This window comes from Castanea sativa, chromosome 5 (genome assembly GCF_040712315.1).
Source record: "Castanea sativa cultivar Marrone di Chiusa Pesio chromosome 5, ASM4071231v1".
NCBI classification, from domain to species: Eukaryota; Viridiplantae; Streptophyta; class Magnoliopsida; order Fagales; family Fagaceae; genus Castanea; species Castanea sativa.
Genome location: NC_134017.1, coordinates 67297054 through 67314596, shown reverse-complemented (window position 1 = coordinate 67314596; position 17543 = coordinate 67297054). Strand labels below are relative to the sequence as shown.

General features: G+C 35.2%; 2 protein-coding genes across 2 annotated transcripts; both read right to left on the bottom strand.

Annotated features, from left to right (window-relative positions):
* Positions 1 to 1306: 1306 nt before the first annotated feature.
* Positions 1307 to 6494, bottom strand: LOC142633446 (glycosyltransferase BC10-like). Its single transcript, XM_075807687.1, has 11 exons — positions 6310 to 6494; positions 5891 to 6195; positions 5677 to 5793; positions 5005 to 5105; positions 4749 to 4820; positions 4524 to 4605; positions 4250 to 4330; positions 3491 to 3532; positions 2861 to 2920; positions 2469 to 2615; positions 1307 to 1908 (listed from the first exon to the last, which is right to left on the bottom strand). Exons 2-11 carry the CDS (start codon positions 6170 to 6172, stop codon positions 1744 to 1746), a joined length of 1149 nt encoding a protein of 382 aa, XP_075663802.1. The 5' UTR covers positions 6173 to 6195; positions 6310 to 6494; the 3' UTR covers positions 1307 to 1743.
* An 888-nt stretch (positions 6495 to 7382) lies between these two features.
* On the bottom strand, positions 7383 to 16917 carry LOC142634483 (leucine--tRNA ligase, chloroplastic/mitochondrial). Its single transcript, XM_075808774.1, has 20 exons — positions 16416 to 16917; positions 15843 to 15987; positions 15671 to 15727; positions 14948 to 15067; positions 14763 to 14867; positions 14416 to 14639; positions 14202 to 14268; positions 13963 to 14117; positions 13468 to 13732; positions 13153 to 13347; positions 12265 to 12344; positions 11918 to 11980; positions 11702 to 11783; positions 11320 to 11397; positions 11147 to 11248; positions 10846 to 11018; positions 10520 to 10697; positions 9592 to 9669; positions 9118 to 9249; positions 7383 to 8078 (listed from the first exon to the last, which is right to left on the bottom strand). The coding sequence occupies exons 1-20, from the start codon at positions 16799 to 16801 to the stop codon at positions 7836 to 7838; spliced, it is 2928 nt and encodes a 975-aa protein (XP_075664889.1). The 5' UTR covers positions 16802 to 16917; the 3' UTR covers positions 7383 to 7835.
* Positions 16918 to 17543: the final 626 nt, after the last annotated feature.

Here is a 17543-nt window from a genome sequence, read left to right as displayed (position 1 = left end):
TAGTAATTATTTTCTGACTCTAAAAAAAAATCCGTAGTAATGTGAGAGAGAGAGAGAGAGCTTTTGAAACTATCTAAGAAAACTATTCTATTTTCTTTATATAAAAAAAATTTATAGGTAATACAAACTTTATTGATAAGAAAAATATAATGAACTTGAGAAAGAAACTAGATGGAACAACAATTTTTCAAATTTATCTAAAATTAGTAATTATACATGTCTAACCCTATTATTTAAACTTTTTAAATATTTAATTTGAGAGTATTTTGATCATCCAAAAGCATGAATTCAAATAGGATAAATTGTTTTGATAGATTAAAGAAATTTGCTAAAAATTATGTGGCGCTTGATACAGGAGAATCCACATTACTTTTGGCATCTAGATTCTTAGGAATGTAGCTATTCCTATATTTAGTTTTATTGGGAATATCTTAAAATTCCTGAAAATGTAAGATGATAATGTTTAATTTATTCCCAGGAATCTTAAATGAATTATTTATTTTTCCTATTCTATCCTTAGATTTGAATGTGAACTATCAAGTCGTTAAAAAAAAAAAAAATCTTCCTCTAAATAAATTATGAAAAACCAAATATAAATTATTAATTATGAAAAATTCATTAAAATTATAGTCTAACATTTCAAAATGACAGGTACAATACAAAAATAATTATTTAAATTTTCAAATGTTTTTATTCTTAATAATAATTTTAAAAGAGTTTAATCCATAATAATTTGTTTTATATTTTATCTTAATTGCTTAAATGATAATGAAAAATTGTTAAAATTGTCAATTTATAAAAAATACAATTTCCTTTAAACTTGGGAATCTGAATTTCCACCTGTTTTAAAGGGAATTCACATTCCCACTGAGAGGGGAATCCAGATTCCCTTGCCATCTGATTCCTTTGCGTGATTTGCAACCAAACATGAGAATCTTTAAACATTCCTAAGAATCCTAAAACATTACACCGTACCAAACGCCACATTAATGTCATTTTCTAAATATTTGCTCCACTGTCTTTAATTTTTATTTATTGTCCTCTTATGTGGCTAGTATATTAGAACTTCAAGCAACAATATTTGATAGTTGTATGTAACCAATATGAGTAGCCTGCTGAATTTAACATGAATGAAGCAATTCCTGTAATAAAATTTGTCATACACCAAATTATTGTAGGTAAGCCTAAAGGAAAAGAATGTTATGCAGCTGATGCTAAGTTAATGCGAGGTGAGGCCTTTTGACCATGCATAACTGCTTCAAACTAGGCCATACACAATTACTCTACTCCTGCCTATGGTCGAATGTAACTCAGAATTGCTGTTTTGAGCATTTTCATCAGCCAACATGTAAAAAAAAAAAAAACATTTAGATATGAACAATTTTCTGAACTACAAATTTATAACCTTATAAAAAATGTAATGGGTCATACTGCTATAGTAATGCAATTAAGTTAAAACTACTCAAAAAGACCTCTCAGTAAGCATCAGCGTGATGTATTGAAGCCCCTACGAACTATTTGTTCCTACAACTCTTCTTCTCTGGAAGTAACTTTACAGCCGCAGGTACGATTCTTTTTCTCAAGTCTCTAGCTAGTATTAATATTGGCCCAGTGTGTAATGTATTCTGTAAACCTTTAGCAGGCATTCCACTTGCTCCCCAAATTATAGGTTTAAACGCGTCACTAGATTGTTAAAGGGCTGTAAGAAGATAAGCCATAAATTATGGGGGTGAGCCTAGCAGTTCAGACTTCAGAGGTATCAGCGCGACCAACCACTCCATCACTCAAGAGGCGCATGGCAGCTCCCTGAGAAAATTTCCTAGCAAACAAAAAGCAGGGAACAAGGGCAGAATTACTACGACACCATTCTGTTCGAAATTCGGTCTCATAGTATACATGGTTGATGTCCTGTTGAATTAAAACAGACACGTTAAACAACAAAAGAGGGCAGAGGAAATGGAAATTTATATTAAAAAGAGCCATAATTTACACACAGCATGCATTACAGCTTACAATAAAATAAAGACCAATATAGTGATATAACATGTTTAAAGTATGGATTAATAAAAGTAAAAGATAACAGTTTTGTAGTAGAATCCCATTATTACAAAGCAGGAGAAATGAAGGTTACGGGCATCATTGTTAATCAACAACTTTTTCACATTTTCCTTTAATGTTTTTTTCATTTACTTAAAGAAGAGGAAAATATATTTTCATCATAACATCATTTGCAGGGCATTATCCATCTCCATTCAAGAAACCCATTTTCACTTCCAATGATCCCCAAGTGCACCATGATTTTGTGCCATGAAGCAGTCCCAAAGACCCAAAGCTTAAAACAAAGAGTACTATACCATAAATCCAAAGGATGAAAATTTTAGACGAGAAAAATCACACTTTGTACATCCTTCTATCCATTGTTAAATATACAAGATCAACAATCAGAGGAAGTGGGGCAAAATGACTACCTTAATTTCCTTGATTTGTTTCGCACCAGCATTTGCAAAATTGAATGTAAAAGGATGCCACCCTTTATGCTCCATTTTTGTAGCAGACTGGTTCCATACGGTATAGGTTAATGTTCTTCGTTCAAGTTCACCTTCAAGATCACTCATCTAACGGAGAAGCATAAAGAAGAAGAAAAATGAATAATAGTGATCCCACCAGGAAATCATGATACTAGTGGAAAACCAATCAACAAAGAGCACCACAATAAATGAAGCAGTCAATATTAAGTAACAGATGGAGAGAGATTATTAGATAAGAATTGATGAATAACAATGACAACAGTGGCTGAAAGATAGCTACCACAATATGCTGCAAACATGTAACATGGATAAAAGGTAAATCTATGACATACCGCTAACAATGTCTGCACATAATGCTCATCTGGAATACAGTTATGTTGCTTCTGAAGTTTCTGCATTTAGTATTTAGGCCAAGATCAGAACAAATTATGATTTAGTTAAAGGTGTAACAGATATAATTCTCTAATATAAGATAAAGGGAACTGTTGCAACATCTGAAATAGGCCACATTATATGAGATTTGCAACTTTCTTTCTGTTTTTGCATTTTATATGTATATCACTTTATTTATTCCAGGCACATCCATTTTTCTTAGTAGAAGAGAAAGAAAAAATACAAAAAGGAGCACAAACATCCAAGTATATCAGTATTTTCAAAAAAGTATGTGCTTGTAACTGGATTTCCTAACTTAATGAACACGATGCTCTTTACAGTACCGGTCAAATCTGGTTGCATATAAACTCTATTTATTTTTTAATTACATATAAACTCTATTATGTAGACATTAACCTCAAATTTATTTACTTAAACTAGAAATCTGGGAGGAAAAAAGACTTGCTTTTTTTTGTAAGTATTTTTTAAAAAATTACAAAATATAATATTAATTTAATTGATTGGTAAGGAAGCTATCTTCTGATTCTTCTTCATCTATCAGCAAAAATTGGCAATCAAGGATCACTTACAATATTCAGTTTTCCCTTTTTGGCATCTACAGGCGGACGTCGCTGCAAAATGAGAAGCAGTTAAATAAGTTGATGCATGATTTACCAAACCGAAATTTCAGAGCAGAAAAACAAGTTGTTGTGTGATTAACCAAACTGAAATTCCAGCTTTGGACTACTATCTGTCAACTTAAAATTTTCTATTCATATTTTCTGATGACTACCAAGAAACAAGCTCAAAAGCATGCAAATACACACCAATGGCTCTAGATCAAATGACATTTGTACATCCCATAAAAAGGGTGTGAATCGTGGGGTTACACGTGCAAGCCCCACTGGGTATGCTTGTAACTTAGCAATCATGAGCAAAGAAAAAAAAGAATAGCAAAGACAACAAAATACATATAAAAAACACCATCATGCTTGCAAAATAGTAAAGGTACATATCTTCATTTGTTGATTAGCAAAAAAAATTGATTAAAAAAAAAGTTTCAATGGTGGACAAAAAGTTTATGCAGATGTAGCTTTCAAAACCTGTGTAAGTTTGCTAAAAAAACCCTTAATTTTCTTATGACTGATCACATAGAATCTCGTTTGAAGTTTTGAGCACCACATTGTACTAAGGCTCCACAAAACCTGGTGCATATACAGTTTTAAAATTAAAACTGAGCCTACCCCACCCCAAAAAAAAAAAAAACCTTCTCTCGAAGAAGAACAAAAGTATCATGATATAGATGCTCTATCATGGATAAACTTCATATAAAGCACGCAATTACATACCTTGCAAAATTTCTTAAATGCTGAAAGAATCGCCTCATCGTCTACAATTACTTCTGCATGGCTTCGAACTAAAGTGATCCACTGAAATCCCAAAATCAAAATCAAGTTAAAAGGTAGATTATGAATAAGTAGTGATAATCTTGATCCTCAGTCAAATAATGTTTTGATGACAATGGGGATGATGATAATGATACTGAGATCTGAACAAGTATTTATTTTAAAAAATGAGACCTCAATACATTTAAATCAGCAATTGAAATGAAAGATAAATAACCTGGGACCCTTTTCGCCATTTCTCCTTTGGTATCACAGGTGACATCTTTGAGTTGTAGCGATTCTCCTTCTTATCAAGAAAGCTACAACGAGGAATAAAAGACTTAACATTTCTTCAATTGACAAGAGGGTTTAAGAAAAAGAAAAAAAAAAACTTTCTATTGATACTGAACCATCTAAAAAGAATCAGTGCTTTGCGCCTCAACAATCAAAGCCGTCCATCTACCTGTCCACAAAACTCTTTGGAGAAGCCATCACGTAGTTGTATATATAACTAAAGTTGTACAAAGGAACACAACTGCAATATAGAGAAAGCGAAACTCAGATGTCAATTAGGAGCCAAAACACTCTCGAGTCTTCAACAAAATAATAAAAACAGCCAATCTTTATAATCTAGTCACATGCTGTTTTTTCTAAACATTAGGAAGCCCCCAAAATGACGGAAATATATGCAAATTCATATGATATAAGTGAACTCTGACCTATCAGATAATAAAATAAATCTCTGATTTGCTGGATCCTCAAGCGCTGCATCAAATAGCAACCTCTCTGCCTGGATCATACTTGATTCTCCCCATCCCACCTGCAATTCCCAATCACCCAAACCCAATTCACATTCATGTCAAGCACATCAAATTACCAAACAGAAGCTAAAAAACAAAACTCATTATCACTTCATTCAGCTTCCTACAATATGCTAGAAAACAAGAGAAATTAAAAAATTTAGTTCAAAATTTTCCAAGTGTCTGGAGGAGCTTATTTTGCTTTAAGAAGAAGTTACACCTAGAAAAAGATCCAAACTTGTTTTAGAAACTAAAAAAGCATAATGTAAGTAAATTTTCCCGCTTTTTATATTCTATGTGGAGAACTACGCAATGAAGCACATAAATTTAAACTACATGTATGTTTACTAAGCAATCAAACAGAGACATTTAAATAAATAATGAAAAATTTACTTCATTTCCGAGAAAATGAGTAGGTGGATTTGTCATTACCCAAGACTAACAATAATTTTTTTTTTTTTTTAAATCCACTCTACAGAACCTGAAAGTAACGAAATTCTTTTTATTTGCTTTCATTTTCATTCCTCGGTTTTCTCAGGAACCAAACAGAAGCTAAAAAATAGAATAAAATTAAGAAATATGAATAAAGACCTGAATGCTATTCTTCAATTGTCGATCGCGAAAGAAAGTGGACCTGGATGTGGACTCATTGAAGGCGAACCCGGGAGCCGAGTGAACATAGATCGAGAAGTTCGCCACGTCAGCATTCTGTGAATTTTCCACAGAGCCGAGCCGAGCCAAGCCAAGAGTTAAAGCATAGGAAAATTCATTCATTCATTCATAAAATAGAAAGAAGAAAAGAAACCTCGAGGAAAGAGTCCCAGAGAAAATCGAGAGGGAGATTGCGACGGGCGAGAAAAAGGAAGGCGATCTTGGGGACGCCGTGGAATTGAAGGCGAAGTCGGTGAGGAGAAGAGGAGATATCGGGAGGCGAATGTGTGGAGTGGAAGGTGAAGAGAGCGAAGAGGGTGAGCGCCACGCAGAGGAAAAGCAGCAGCTTCAGCTTCCACTGACACTTACAGCTCCACCACCTTATTACTACGTGTCTCCACCACACTATTGCTGCTGCGCCCTTCTTCGTCGTCATAGTTTCTCCTCCACCTCCTAATCCTTAATTAAGAATTAAGAACAAACAAATCCCCAAAACAAAACAAAACAAAACAAAACAGAATCAGATTTCAATTATTAAATACAATTAAAGCTCAAGTCAAGAGAGAGAGATACATTGAAGGAGCGGTGGTGCATGGATGGAGTTGAGACTTCACTTGAGAGAGTCTTTTAACTCTTAAGACTTGGAGACTTCTTTCTAATCTCTATTTGTTGACTGTTCCGTGTGAAAATCAATCGGAGTTTGGAGGTTGTAATTTTGTTGATAAAAAAAGTGGAGAGGAATGGAAGAGTTTGGAAAAATAGAAATTGAGAACGGAAAGTGTTTTAAATAGTGAGAGATAGCAACAGGTGTCGTGTAGTTGTAGTTGTAGAGCAGTTTCAAACTTTTGTTTGATTAGGAGAGATATACGGAGCGTATGGGACCCCTGATAATATGTGGGCCCATAAATAAAAGTCTTTAACGAGTCTACCATTTGAGTTAACCACATGCTCATGCCACCGCCTAATAATGTAAAAACAAGGACAACAACGTCAACACCCAATTATACGTATCAATTCAATTCTTTTCTTCTTCTTTTCCTTTTCTTTTTTTTTTAATTTAATTTTTTAGTAATGTGACAGCAAAGTAGATCTTTTCATTTTCTTTTTCTTTTTTTTCCTGATTTTTTTTTTTTGGGGGGTTTTTTCTCATTCTCTTTGGGGTTTGGTAGAAGACAATGATGCAGAAGTTGTATTTTGCTGAGATGCATCAAAGTGAAGGAAAAATCAAAGGCTGTTGATGGGAGCTTGATTATTTTGACCAAGAATAAAGGTTCTTTTCATAAAACATCTTAAAATTCAAAATTGAGCTTAAAAAAAAAAAAAAATCCCATTTTCAGAATGAACCATATATATATATAACAAAACAAAATGTAATATAGAGCAGTAATAAGTGAGTTTGATGTTATTAGGTGACCTTTCCAAGTTCTAATAAGGGTGTTTGGTGTGTGGTCAACCTGTCCTTCAACTACCTAAAAATAATTTCATATGGGGAATTCAGAAGATATTGACCAAGACCTTTCTCTAATACGGTTCACACTGTGGGACTTTTTATTGATCCGAATGCTCCAAAGGAGGGAGAGGGACTTGCCCTATATATATTTTTATATTCTGTGTTTTAATGGGTTGCCCGGCCAGCACGCCATCACTGATGCTAATCATACCATATAGATTTTATAAACCATATAAAAATTACCCTGAGAATGAGAGCATCCATACTTGTTTGGCTGATGACCATTATAAATAAATACAAAAGCATGAATGACAGCAAAGAAACTTAGTGGACAACCATAATCGATTTGCAAAGCTCAACCAAAAACCCACCCACAAAACCTGTATCAACTGGAAAAGAAACCAACTGCAATACAGGATGAAAAGGTGCGACTGCCTAACCAACAAGATTACATCTATCATCATATATTCATGAATTGGTGCACAAACACCCATTGCTCGCTGTAAATTTCCAGGCATTAATGCAAGGTCATAGAGCATTTGCATTGCAGGGCAAGATACAAAGTTGGTGGGAAAGTGTGAAGTCATGGCTGCTTCTTCCAGGTTGAAATGAATAAGCATCACCAACCCCTACAAGGAGTTGAAGAGGGCTATCGGGCACCAACCTTGATGTTTTCACGGTCCAAGATAACATTCAAGATCTTGCCGGGGACATAAATTCTCTTTTTGATTGACTTCCCAGCCAAATATTTTGAGAGTTTTTCATCCTTCGACGCTAACTTGAAAGCATCCTCCTCTGTACATGCTTCTTCAACCTGGATGGTACCCCTTGTCTTGCCATTGATCTGAACTGGTAAGACGATAGTCGAATCCTTTAAGTAAGCAGGGTCAGCCTGCAAAAGAAATATCAATATATTGGTCATCATTAAAAAAAAAAAAAAAGTTCCGAATTGCACTTCATGCTACTAGTGTCTCCACATCACAGGCTAGCAAGATATAAAGAACACTCATTTCCCCTCATCATTTGGGCCACAAGAGCTCAAATCTAGGTCATTCTAGAGGATCAGATTTGAGCATCTAGGTGCTACTTCATCTGTTGTCCAAAAGTCATTATATATTCTGCTGACATAATTTTCACCAGAGAATAAACTGCAAAGCCATATGACTTCCTCACTTTCACATGCATATATGGGTTCAAGTATGTTTGTGGCTGTGTTTGTGTGTGCATATATATGTACATGTGCCCCCCTATATTCCAATATTCCCCTTTACCTACATTACCAATAGTTGTTCAGTTATGATAAATCAACAGTTAATGGTCCAACTAAAAAATAAAGAAAATCAATGGTTATTGGGGCGTTATGCAAGTGGGTTAAATCAGCCCACACTATAGACAAAGTTTGAAGGGAGTCAAATATTGATGGTCATTGGGATCACTAAATCACTTTTAACCTTTTGGATGTCAGGGAACTCAAAGATTCAAAATAAAAGTCAACTGCCTTAAGCTCAAAGTTCATTTAAATTATTCCCAAATGGAGCATATTTTTTCAACTATATCATAATAGTTTATTGCAACACTTTGATAAAAATTAATCATCATGGCCAGATGTCTCCCAAAAAATATATATATTTGACAACTTCCAGACAGATTATCTTAAGTTCTCTATGCATCAAGCTTGAAAGAAGTTGCTGAAGGAATGGCAATGGCTATACAAATATTAGGTGGAGGCATGGAACTGCACATATGACAGCTATACAATATAATCATGAGAATACCTAAATACTCAAAACCGATAATTCTATTCCACAATATACGAATATTGGCTAATCAGAAAGTATCCTGAAGGCCATTAAGAATTAGAAGATATTGGAAAATTAAATTAATAAGCCACTCAAAACTCCAAATAATTTTAAAAGATAACAAAATAATACCTTAGGGAAAGGTTCATATGCGACTGATGTTGAGTGTCCTAGACGTAACCAAAGCTCCTCTGCCATGTGAGGTGCATATGGTGAAAGCAACAAAACAAATGCTTCAAATATTGATCTTGGATGTTTATCCCACTAAAAATATGAAAGAAAAAAAAAATGATCAGACCAATAAGAGAACAAGAAATTGAGACAGAACTAAAATTGGGGGGTGGGGGTGTATTCTTCCAACCATCAACAAGATCATGAGAAGTAATATTGCAAAGTGTTGCTTCTAATGAGACAATGAATTAAAAATTTTCTCCCTATGCTCATTGACATTCGTAATCCACTAAAGTATTTGACCCCCAAAAAAATGAAGTATCTTCAAACTATAAGCAGAAAGTTCAAATAAATCTTTCTGCCTTGGTTAGAAAATTAACAGCTGATCCAAAATGAAAATTTACGAGTTAGTTCTAAAACTTTCACAGAAAAAACCTTATATGCTGCATTAATGAACTCCATCATTGCAGAAATTCCAGTGTTGAACCGTGTCCCTTCAATTTCCTCTGTTACCTGCAACTCAGAATCAATACTCATTGGTTAGAGGATTCTTAAATGTATAGATGCCAGAAACTTTTTTAAAATATTGCACCAATTTTAGACTAGTGTCAAACTCAGAACCCTCTTGAATTCTGGTAGAAAGAAGTCTTACTGCATCAATGATCATGAATGATGAATTAACATTACCAAGATGGTAGGCTATTTGGTTATCTATTTACAAGCTTCAAACACTTTATTATGCACCTTAAGCCCTACAAAATCATGCATACATTTGCACGCTAGCCCTTTTTGGGAAAAAAAATTGAAGCAATCAGGCATCCACAACATGTACTAGTATACTAACAACCATGGTTTATTACTGGTAGTAATACCCCGGATGTGCATGCTACCCATCCCATACAGACATATCACGTATATGACAAATGCCATATGGCTCTCACTTGAGAGATACCAACTGCCAAAGACATCTGCTTTATGTAACTCTAGTATTCTCCTTTAAAAATAAAGAACACTGTTAACATGCACTCTTTTATAACAGCTTTGTTTCATGTCAGAGTACAAATTTATCTTACCCATCCTATGCCATAGCACATGATAGTTGCCCACAGGTAAGACCATATCCAAGTCTATGCAGCAAATATATAGTAAGACCATATTTTACTTAATACAATACAAGTAAAATATGGTTGTGCGGATGCATTCTTCAAAGTCAAACTACATCTAAAATTAAGTGATTAACAAGTGTCCAAAGTAGTTGTACAGATTGAAATGAATCATGTCCAAAAGAAAACTTATAAAGGAGAGGAGCAACCAAAACACATATTACAAAGAAAAACTATAATCACAGAAGTTGAGATGTGACCTTAGCAATGCATTTATGGAGGGAACGAAGTTGTTCCAGAGTAGGTTCTTCATCAATTGCCACTGTGCCATCCCTGAATGTACCATCAGGTGAAGGTGAACCAGCAATCAGTCTCCAAGTTCTTCCTAAAAATCGATGAACACCTTCAATACCACTAGTATTCCAAGTTTTTGAGTCCCTAGAAGCACAATAAAGAGCAACATTACGTAAGAAACGAGAATATTTTTGTCAGTGCTCTTTATTTAGAAGCATGGCTTAAATTGACAGAGAGATCAGAAAATTCTGTTCCAGATAAGATAAAAACAAAACACTCAAACGAAACCTACCTTAAAGGTCCCATGAACATTTCATACAGGCGAAGAGAATCCGCACCATACTCAGAAACAACGTCATCAGGATTCACAACATTGCCCCTACTTTTACTCATTTTGTGAGCACGAGCAACCAAACGAATTTTTGGATTGTCTTTCAGGACAAAAGAATCCCCAGATTTCACAACCTACGAAAGAATTATGATTTTGTCAAAAGGGAGGAGAGAGCGATGCCAGATGACAGCTTCATCCCTTTACTAGAAGTGAAGGAATGCATTCAGATGAAAAAAGACTTTTAGAAGCACCCAGAACATACTTTCTCCTCAGGAATTCTTTCTTGATTAGCTTCACCCAACATATCAGCAGAGTCCGCAGATATAAAATTTCCATCTGAATCTCGGAAAGCCATATATTGTACCTGCAACCTGAATTATTAGTAACATGTAATGATGGAGAACTGCTTTATTATGCTTAAGAAACTACACATACTTCTCCAAGGATGATTCCCTGGTTTATGACACATTGGAAGGGTTCCTTGGTGGACACAACACCAATGTCATAGAGAACCTGAGATAGAAAAATGTGAATAAGATTCGATTTTAAGTATTGCAACAAAAAAAAAGAGGGGGTGTTGGGGAGGGGGGGGGGGGTGACATTTGACTATCAGGTAGCATCACTCAGTTCCAACAACCCCTAGCTCCATTTGGATTTGTCAAGCTAATGAAAACTATCAGAAAAGAACCTAGACTCCAACCGCAAGAATGATTTTAATAGATGATAACAGACTTGGCAGTTCCAGAAACAGGTGCAATATCCAGTGGATCACAAGGCTTGTGCCAAAGGGAAGTTGAATAATAGCATGCTCACAAACCTTGTGCCAGAACCTGGAATAAAGTAAATGAAGAACAGCATGTTCAGCACCACCAACGTACACATCAACAGGGCTCCAATACCTGCAGATGAGTATATGCTTCAAAAGCTAAGAAACAATCATGTTAAGCTAAAAAATTAAAATGCCACAGATTAATCATGTGGAGAAAAATACATTAAGAGAAATACACATTTTGTTGGTAAAAACCACTCTTACCTTTCTTTTTCCTTATCCACCAATTCTTTTGAATTACTAGGATCCATAAATCTCAAATAGTACCTGGACATGGGTAATAAAAGTATAAGATCCCAACTGTCCAAAGAATTTTATATTTGAATTTGAGTAAGTAAAAAGGTCCTGCATATGACTCACAAAAAATACTGAAAAGATAACAACAATAATACTTTCATTCAATCTCACCCCACAATCATCCTAACTCTAACAGTTCTAACTAAAATTCAGACCCTATTAAACATTATAACCATTGACAAAAAAGAAAGAGCTAAAAATGAGTATCAACCAATCAAAATTCAAACTACTGAACATCATAAGCAAAACATTACCAACAAGAACCAGCCCATTGTGGCATGGTGCTTGTTTCTCGCGTAGCAGGTTTTCCGGATGAAGGATCCATTGTTTTTACCTGCAAATCATTCACAAAAGTGAAGACGTCAAATGTTAAGGAATGCTAAAGGACTGGTCAAAGTGCCACTCAAAAATAAATTAGAGAAACTGAGAAGAGACCAATCAGAACTATCTCAAAGATTAAACAACACATAGCTACCTTAGCAATTCATTCACAACTCCAAAATCTGTGTAAGGGCTTCCATTATCAGATATTTGGCAGTGACATTAGGCGGATTATACTTGGATACATGTTTCAGGAGTTTGTAAGTATTGTGCTTCTGTAGATGTGAATTAACACAGTTTCACAGCAACTCATATTAATGTTTCCATGGGTCCCTAGCCATTGCTGGCAATTGATATGAAGGTTGAAATCCTAAAAGCGTCCCAATGAAAACCTTGACAAGCTTTCATTTTTTAGCTCTATTTTTCAGCATCCAAATTAACAAAATCGTGCATCTGGTAGGATTATTGTTTAGTCTTTTAGTTGAACAAAAGTTAAACTAATGCCTTCCTATTCCCATCCCAACTATTTACAGCCTGTATCAAAGCCTAAGGCAGGATTACCAATTAAACTACTCTGATATTTCATTAATGCTTAAGAATAAAATAAATTTAATAGGCATTTTTTTTTTTAGAGAAATATATTATAAACCTACAAAAAATGCACCCGGAATTTTGAGGTTTAAATAGATTTTAACTTTGCTTATGATTAACAATAAGATTATTATGTACATCACCAGAACCATAAATATGTTGAAATATAAACACACCAAATCATATATACAGAGTATATGAGGGAGAGAGAGAGAGAGAGTTGAAAATACCCAAGACGCTGCTTTTGATAGTGGTGGTTCCCCTGTTCCGGTGGGAGTGAAATCATCCAATTCTGGTAGGGTAAGAGGCAGTTCAGTTTCAGGAAGTGGAATAGTCTCACCAGTTTCATCCAAGAAAATGACTGGGATAGGTTCCCCCCAATAACGTTGCCGAGCAAAAAGCCAGTCCCTCAACTTGTAGTTTACCTAAAGAAAGACAAGTTTGAGATAATGCAAACTATATCATACATATATAAAAGGTATTATAAACCACCCCCACCCCCCCTCAGACCTATCTTTAAACTTCAGATTAACTGAGAAAGGCACCTTTTTCTTCCCATTTCCAGTTTTATCAGCCCACTCAATGACTTTAGAAGCAGCTTCTTTGCTGGACAAGCCATTAATGTCAAGCCCCAACATTGAATTTGATGAATTTATAATCAAGCCTTGACCCGGAAAAGCAGATCTAGAATCAGTGAGACTTTCATCCTCCGGTGTCACAACCCAACGAATTGGAATGTCATACTTCAAAGCAAACTCATAGTCACGAGTGTCATGAGCAGGTACAGCCATTATTGCTCCTGTTCCATAACTGCACCAATAACGAAACATTAGCATTGCAATCATATTATAAAAAAAAAACTGTCCAAAAAATGTTAACTATTCCATTAAATATATTTGCATAACAGGACATATAATCAAATAGTCTATATCATAATATACAATAAATATGGGTAAAAGTAGCAACATCAGCGTACATGCATCTGCCAACAGATGAATTGCTGTCAATAAGGGAAGAGATGAAGTATGAGGCAAACACACCTCCCAAGGACATAATCAGCAACCCATATAGGAATAGCTTCCCCATTAGCAGGATTTCTTGCATAACAACCACTAAAAACCCCAGTTTTTTCCTTCTGAAGTTCAGTCCTTTCAAGGTCACTCTTCCTTGAGGCCAGATCTATATATTCCTCCACCTGTGCTCAATATTGTTGTCTTCTAATTAGCCATGGTAAAGAAATCTTTTGAGTCAAATTAGGGAAAGAAACATAATCACGTACATATTTGCTCTGGGCCATGGATACCAGTGATGGCAACAAAGTATGCTCCGGTGCCACAACTAAGTAGCTGCAAACAAACCACTGACAAGAATGAATCCTAATCTAGGGACAGTTATGATAAAAAAATTAAAAATAAAAAAATTCCTCTATAGTTATACCCAATGCATGAAAGTCATGAAATACAGGCAACAAGAAAAAGGAGTAAGAGGATTACGTAGCCCCAAAGATGGTATCAGGCCTTGTAGTAAAAACTGTAATCTTTATATTTCTTTCCTGTCCATCACTGTCAAGAACATAAAATTCCATCTCGGCCCCGTCAGACCTCCCTATCCAATTTCTTTGCATGTCCTTCACACTTTCAGGCCAGTCTAAGTCATCTAAATCTTCAAGAAGACGATCAGCATATGCAGTAATCTTGAGCATCCATTGCCTCATTGGCTGCTTGGTAATAAACAATGACACTGTAAAATTATAAAACCATTCAAAAACTGCAAATAAGAGAAGAATTTTTATAAAACAGACTCATGGCTTATAAAAGATAGATGCATTAGAACAGCTTACCTTTCTAATAACTGGATGGCCCCCCCGCTCACTAACACCATCTATCACCTCCTCATTCGCCAAGACAGTGCCAAGAGCAGGACACCAATTGACTGGCACTTCAGCCTGAACATATACTAAGTACATTATTAGATCTCTTTTATAATTGGATTGAAAAAAATAACGCCAGCAAGATTTTATTTTACCTGATATGCCAATCCTCTCTTTAACAACTGGAGAAAGATCCACTGTGTCCATTTGTAATATTCTGGTTCTATCGTAGAAAATTCACGATCCCAATCATATGAAAACCCTAATGATTTAAGCTGTAAAGCAAATAAGATGCAAACAGAAAAAACTTCACACCATCTGCCAGAACTAAGAGAAATGCTATATGTGAGACTGAATGATTAAATGAAAACCAAAATACTAGCATCAAAATTTAAAAGTGCAAGCATAGACTATCATGCCTCTAAATTCTGTTGAAAACTCCAAGTCCAATGAATTTCTTCTACCCCAGGCTACACTAAAGACCACTAACAGTAACACCCCCCCCCCCTCTCTGTTGATTGAAGTGCAATTGAATACAAAGTATTATAAATCCTCCAATAATTAAACATCATGCTGAACCACTACTGCTAAAAATCAGATCAGATTAACAAATGTCCATATCGCACCTAGCTTTAACATAACATGGTACCATCATTAAAATATCAAATTTATGTATACAAGTTTTGAAGTTTGTCTTTGAGTCACACTCAAGTAATTCCAGACCAGTAACTAACTCTTAGAACTTGAAAGAATCTCAATAGAATTCAATGCCCCATAACCAACATTGAGCTATAAATTACCAATTACTAATATCTCTATTCATTACCAAATACACGCTTTAGACATTAGAGTTACTAAGAAACAGAACATTACATCACCTGAGACCGAAAGCGGTTGATATTCCTAAATGTTGTGATATTTGGGTGAGTTCCGGTCTGTTGGACACATGTAGTAACCAATAAAAAAATGTGCATAAGCACCACATAAACTGATAAACTCAATCCAGTGAGAAATATATATATATATATATATCATAATAGAAAACTAAACCTGAATTGCATATTGCTCTGCAGGCAATCCAAATGCATCCCATCCCATTGGATGCAAAACATTGTAACCCTGCATGCGTTTGAATCTAGCAAGAATGTCAGTGGCAGTATACCCCAGTGGATGGCCAACATGTAAACCAGCTCCACTGCATAAGTTGATGAAAATGAGCACAGGAACCTCAGTCACAACCACCCAACTCACAAAACTTACATTATCGAAATTACAAACAATCAGTCAATAAAAATCAAATTAAGTCAAAATTCTCAGTCAATCTATCGCTTATTCTCAGCATAGTTACTATAGAAGCCTCAAGCAGTGAAAATTTCATTGATCAAATTGCACAATAGATATACAGTTTTACATGCTTAATCCCATAAATAATTTCAGACACATAAAAAATCAAATAACCCAAATTGGCAAACAATCCCAAATGCCTAATCCTAGCACACTTTTATCTATCAAAACTACAAACATAGAGTAAATAAAAAACTGGGTCTTTGTTCTTTCACATTCATAATTACTTGCGCTTCAAAAAAAGAAATAACATTTGAGAAAGAAAAAAAAGAGAGAGACCTGGGATATGGGAACATGTCAAGAACATAGAACTTAGGCTTGGAAGTATCAATTTCATCTGGGGTTCGAAAAGTTCGATTCTCTTCCCAATAACGCTGCCACTTTGGCTCGATTTCGAGAAAAGGGTAAGCCTTTTTCACCACAAGCTGCTTATCTTCTTCCACTTCATTCACTCCCCAAGTCACCGAGCTTCTGACAACACTTACATGGCTGAAGAAGAAGCTATTCGTCTTGTTGTTACACAAGCTGAGACAAAAAGAGCTTTTCTTGGTGGTGAAGGATTTTCTAGACTGAAGTGTTTGTAATTGTGTGGGAAAGTGAAACGTGTGTGAGCGTGGTGGAAGTGGTTGGATTTGTATATGAGTCTCTAGTAAATGCTTGTTCATTTCGCATTAACACTTTGAAAAGAAGAAGAAGAACAAGATTTTGGGGAGTGTGTTTGAGAGTTGCAAGAGTGGCCTAGGATTGAAGGAATGGAATTATGAGATAATGTAATTCTGGCGGTTTAAAACTGATTGGCTGCACTGGTCTTATTGATTGAAGTTTTGGGTCCAAGTCCAAGGATGGAGATTGGACTTAACTAGTGAATTTAACATGTGGGTCTTTAGAATGTAAGGATTGGGCTCTCCCCAACCCATTTTTCACTTTTTTTTTTCTTTTCCTTTTTTTTTTAGGGGGGGGGGGGGGGGTGGGATTTGGGTTTGGATGCTTTTCTGAGTGAAATATACTTAGTGTGCTTAATTTTGTATACCTTTATGAGTACATTTATTCAATGAACAATAATTTCACAAGAAGCTAATATGTCAATTCACCATAAACTCAATGAAATTATGTTGTTTCCATAGACTTTTTGCTATAAATATACCACTAGGTATTAGCTTATAATTAACTCAAGTCCTCAATCTATGAAGAACGTTTAATAGTTTAGTTATTGAAGGAGTAAGAGTCTTTTTTTTAAAGTTACTTTAAAAACAAAGAAGAGTGAGTCTAGTATGGAGAAAGGAGAGAGTCGTTAGGTGTAGTGAATGGGTTGGCACGAATTAAACAATACAAAGATAATGGATCCCACGACTTGAGTGTATTTACAATATTGCCATCAAAACTCATATCTCATCACCCAGAAACACT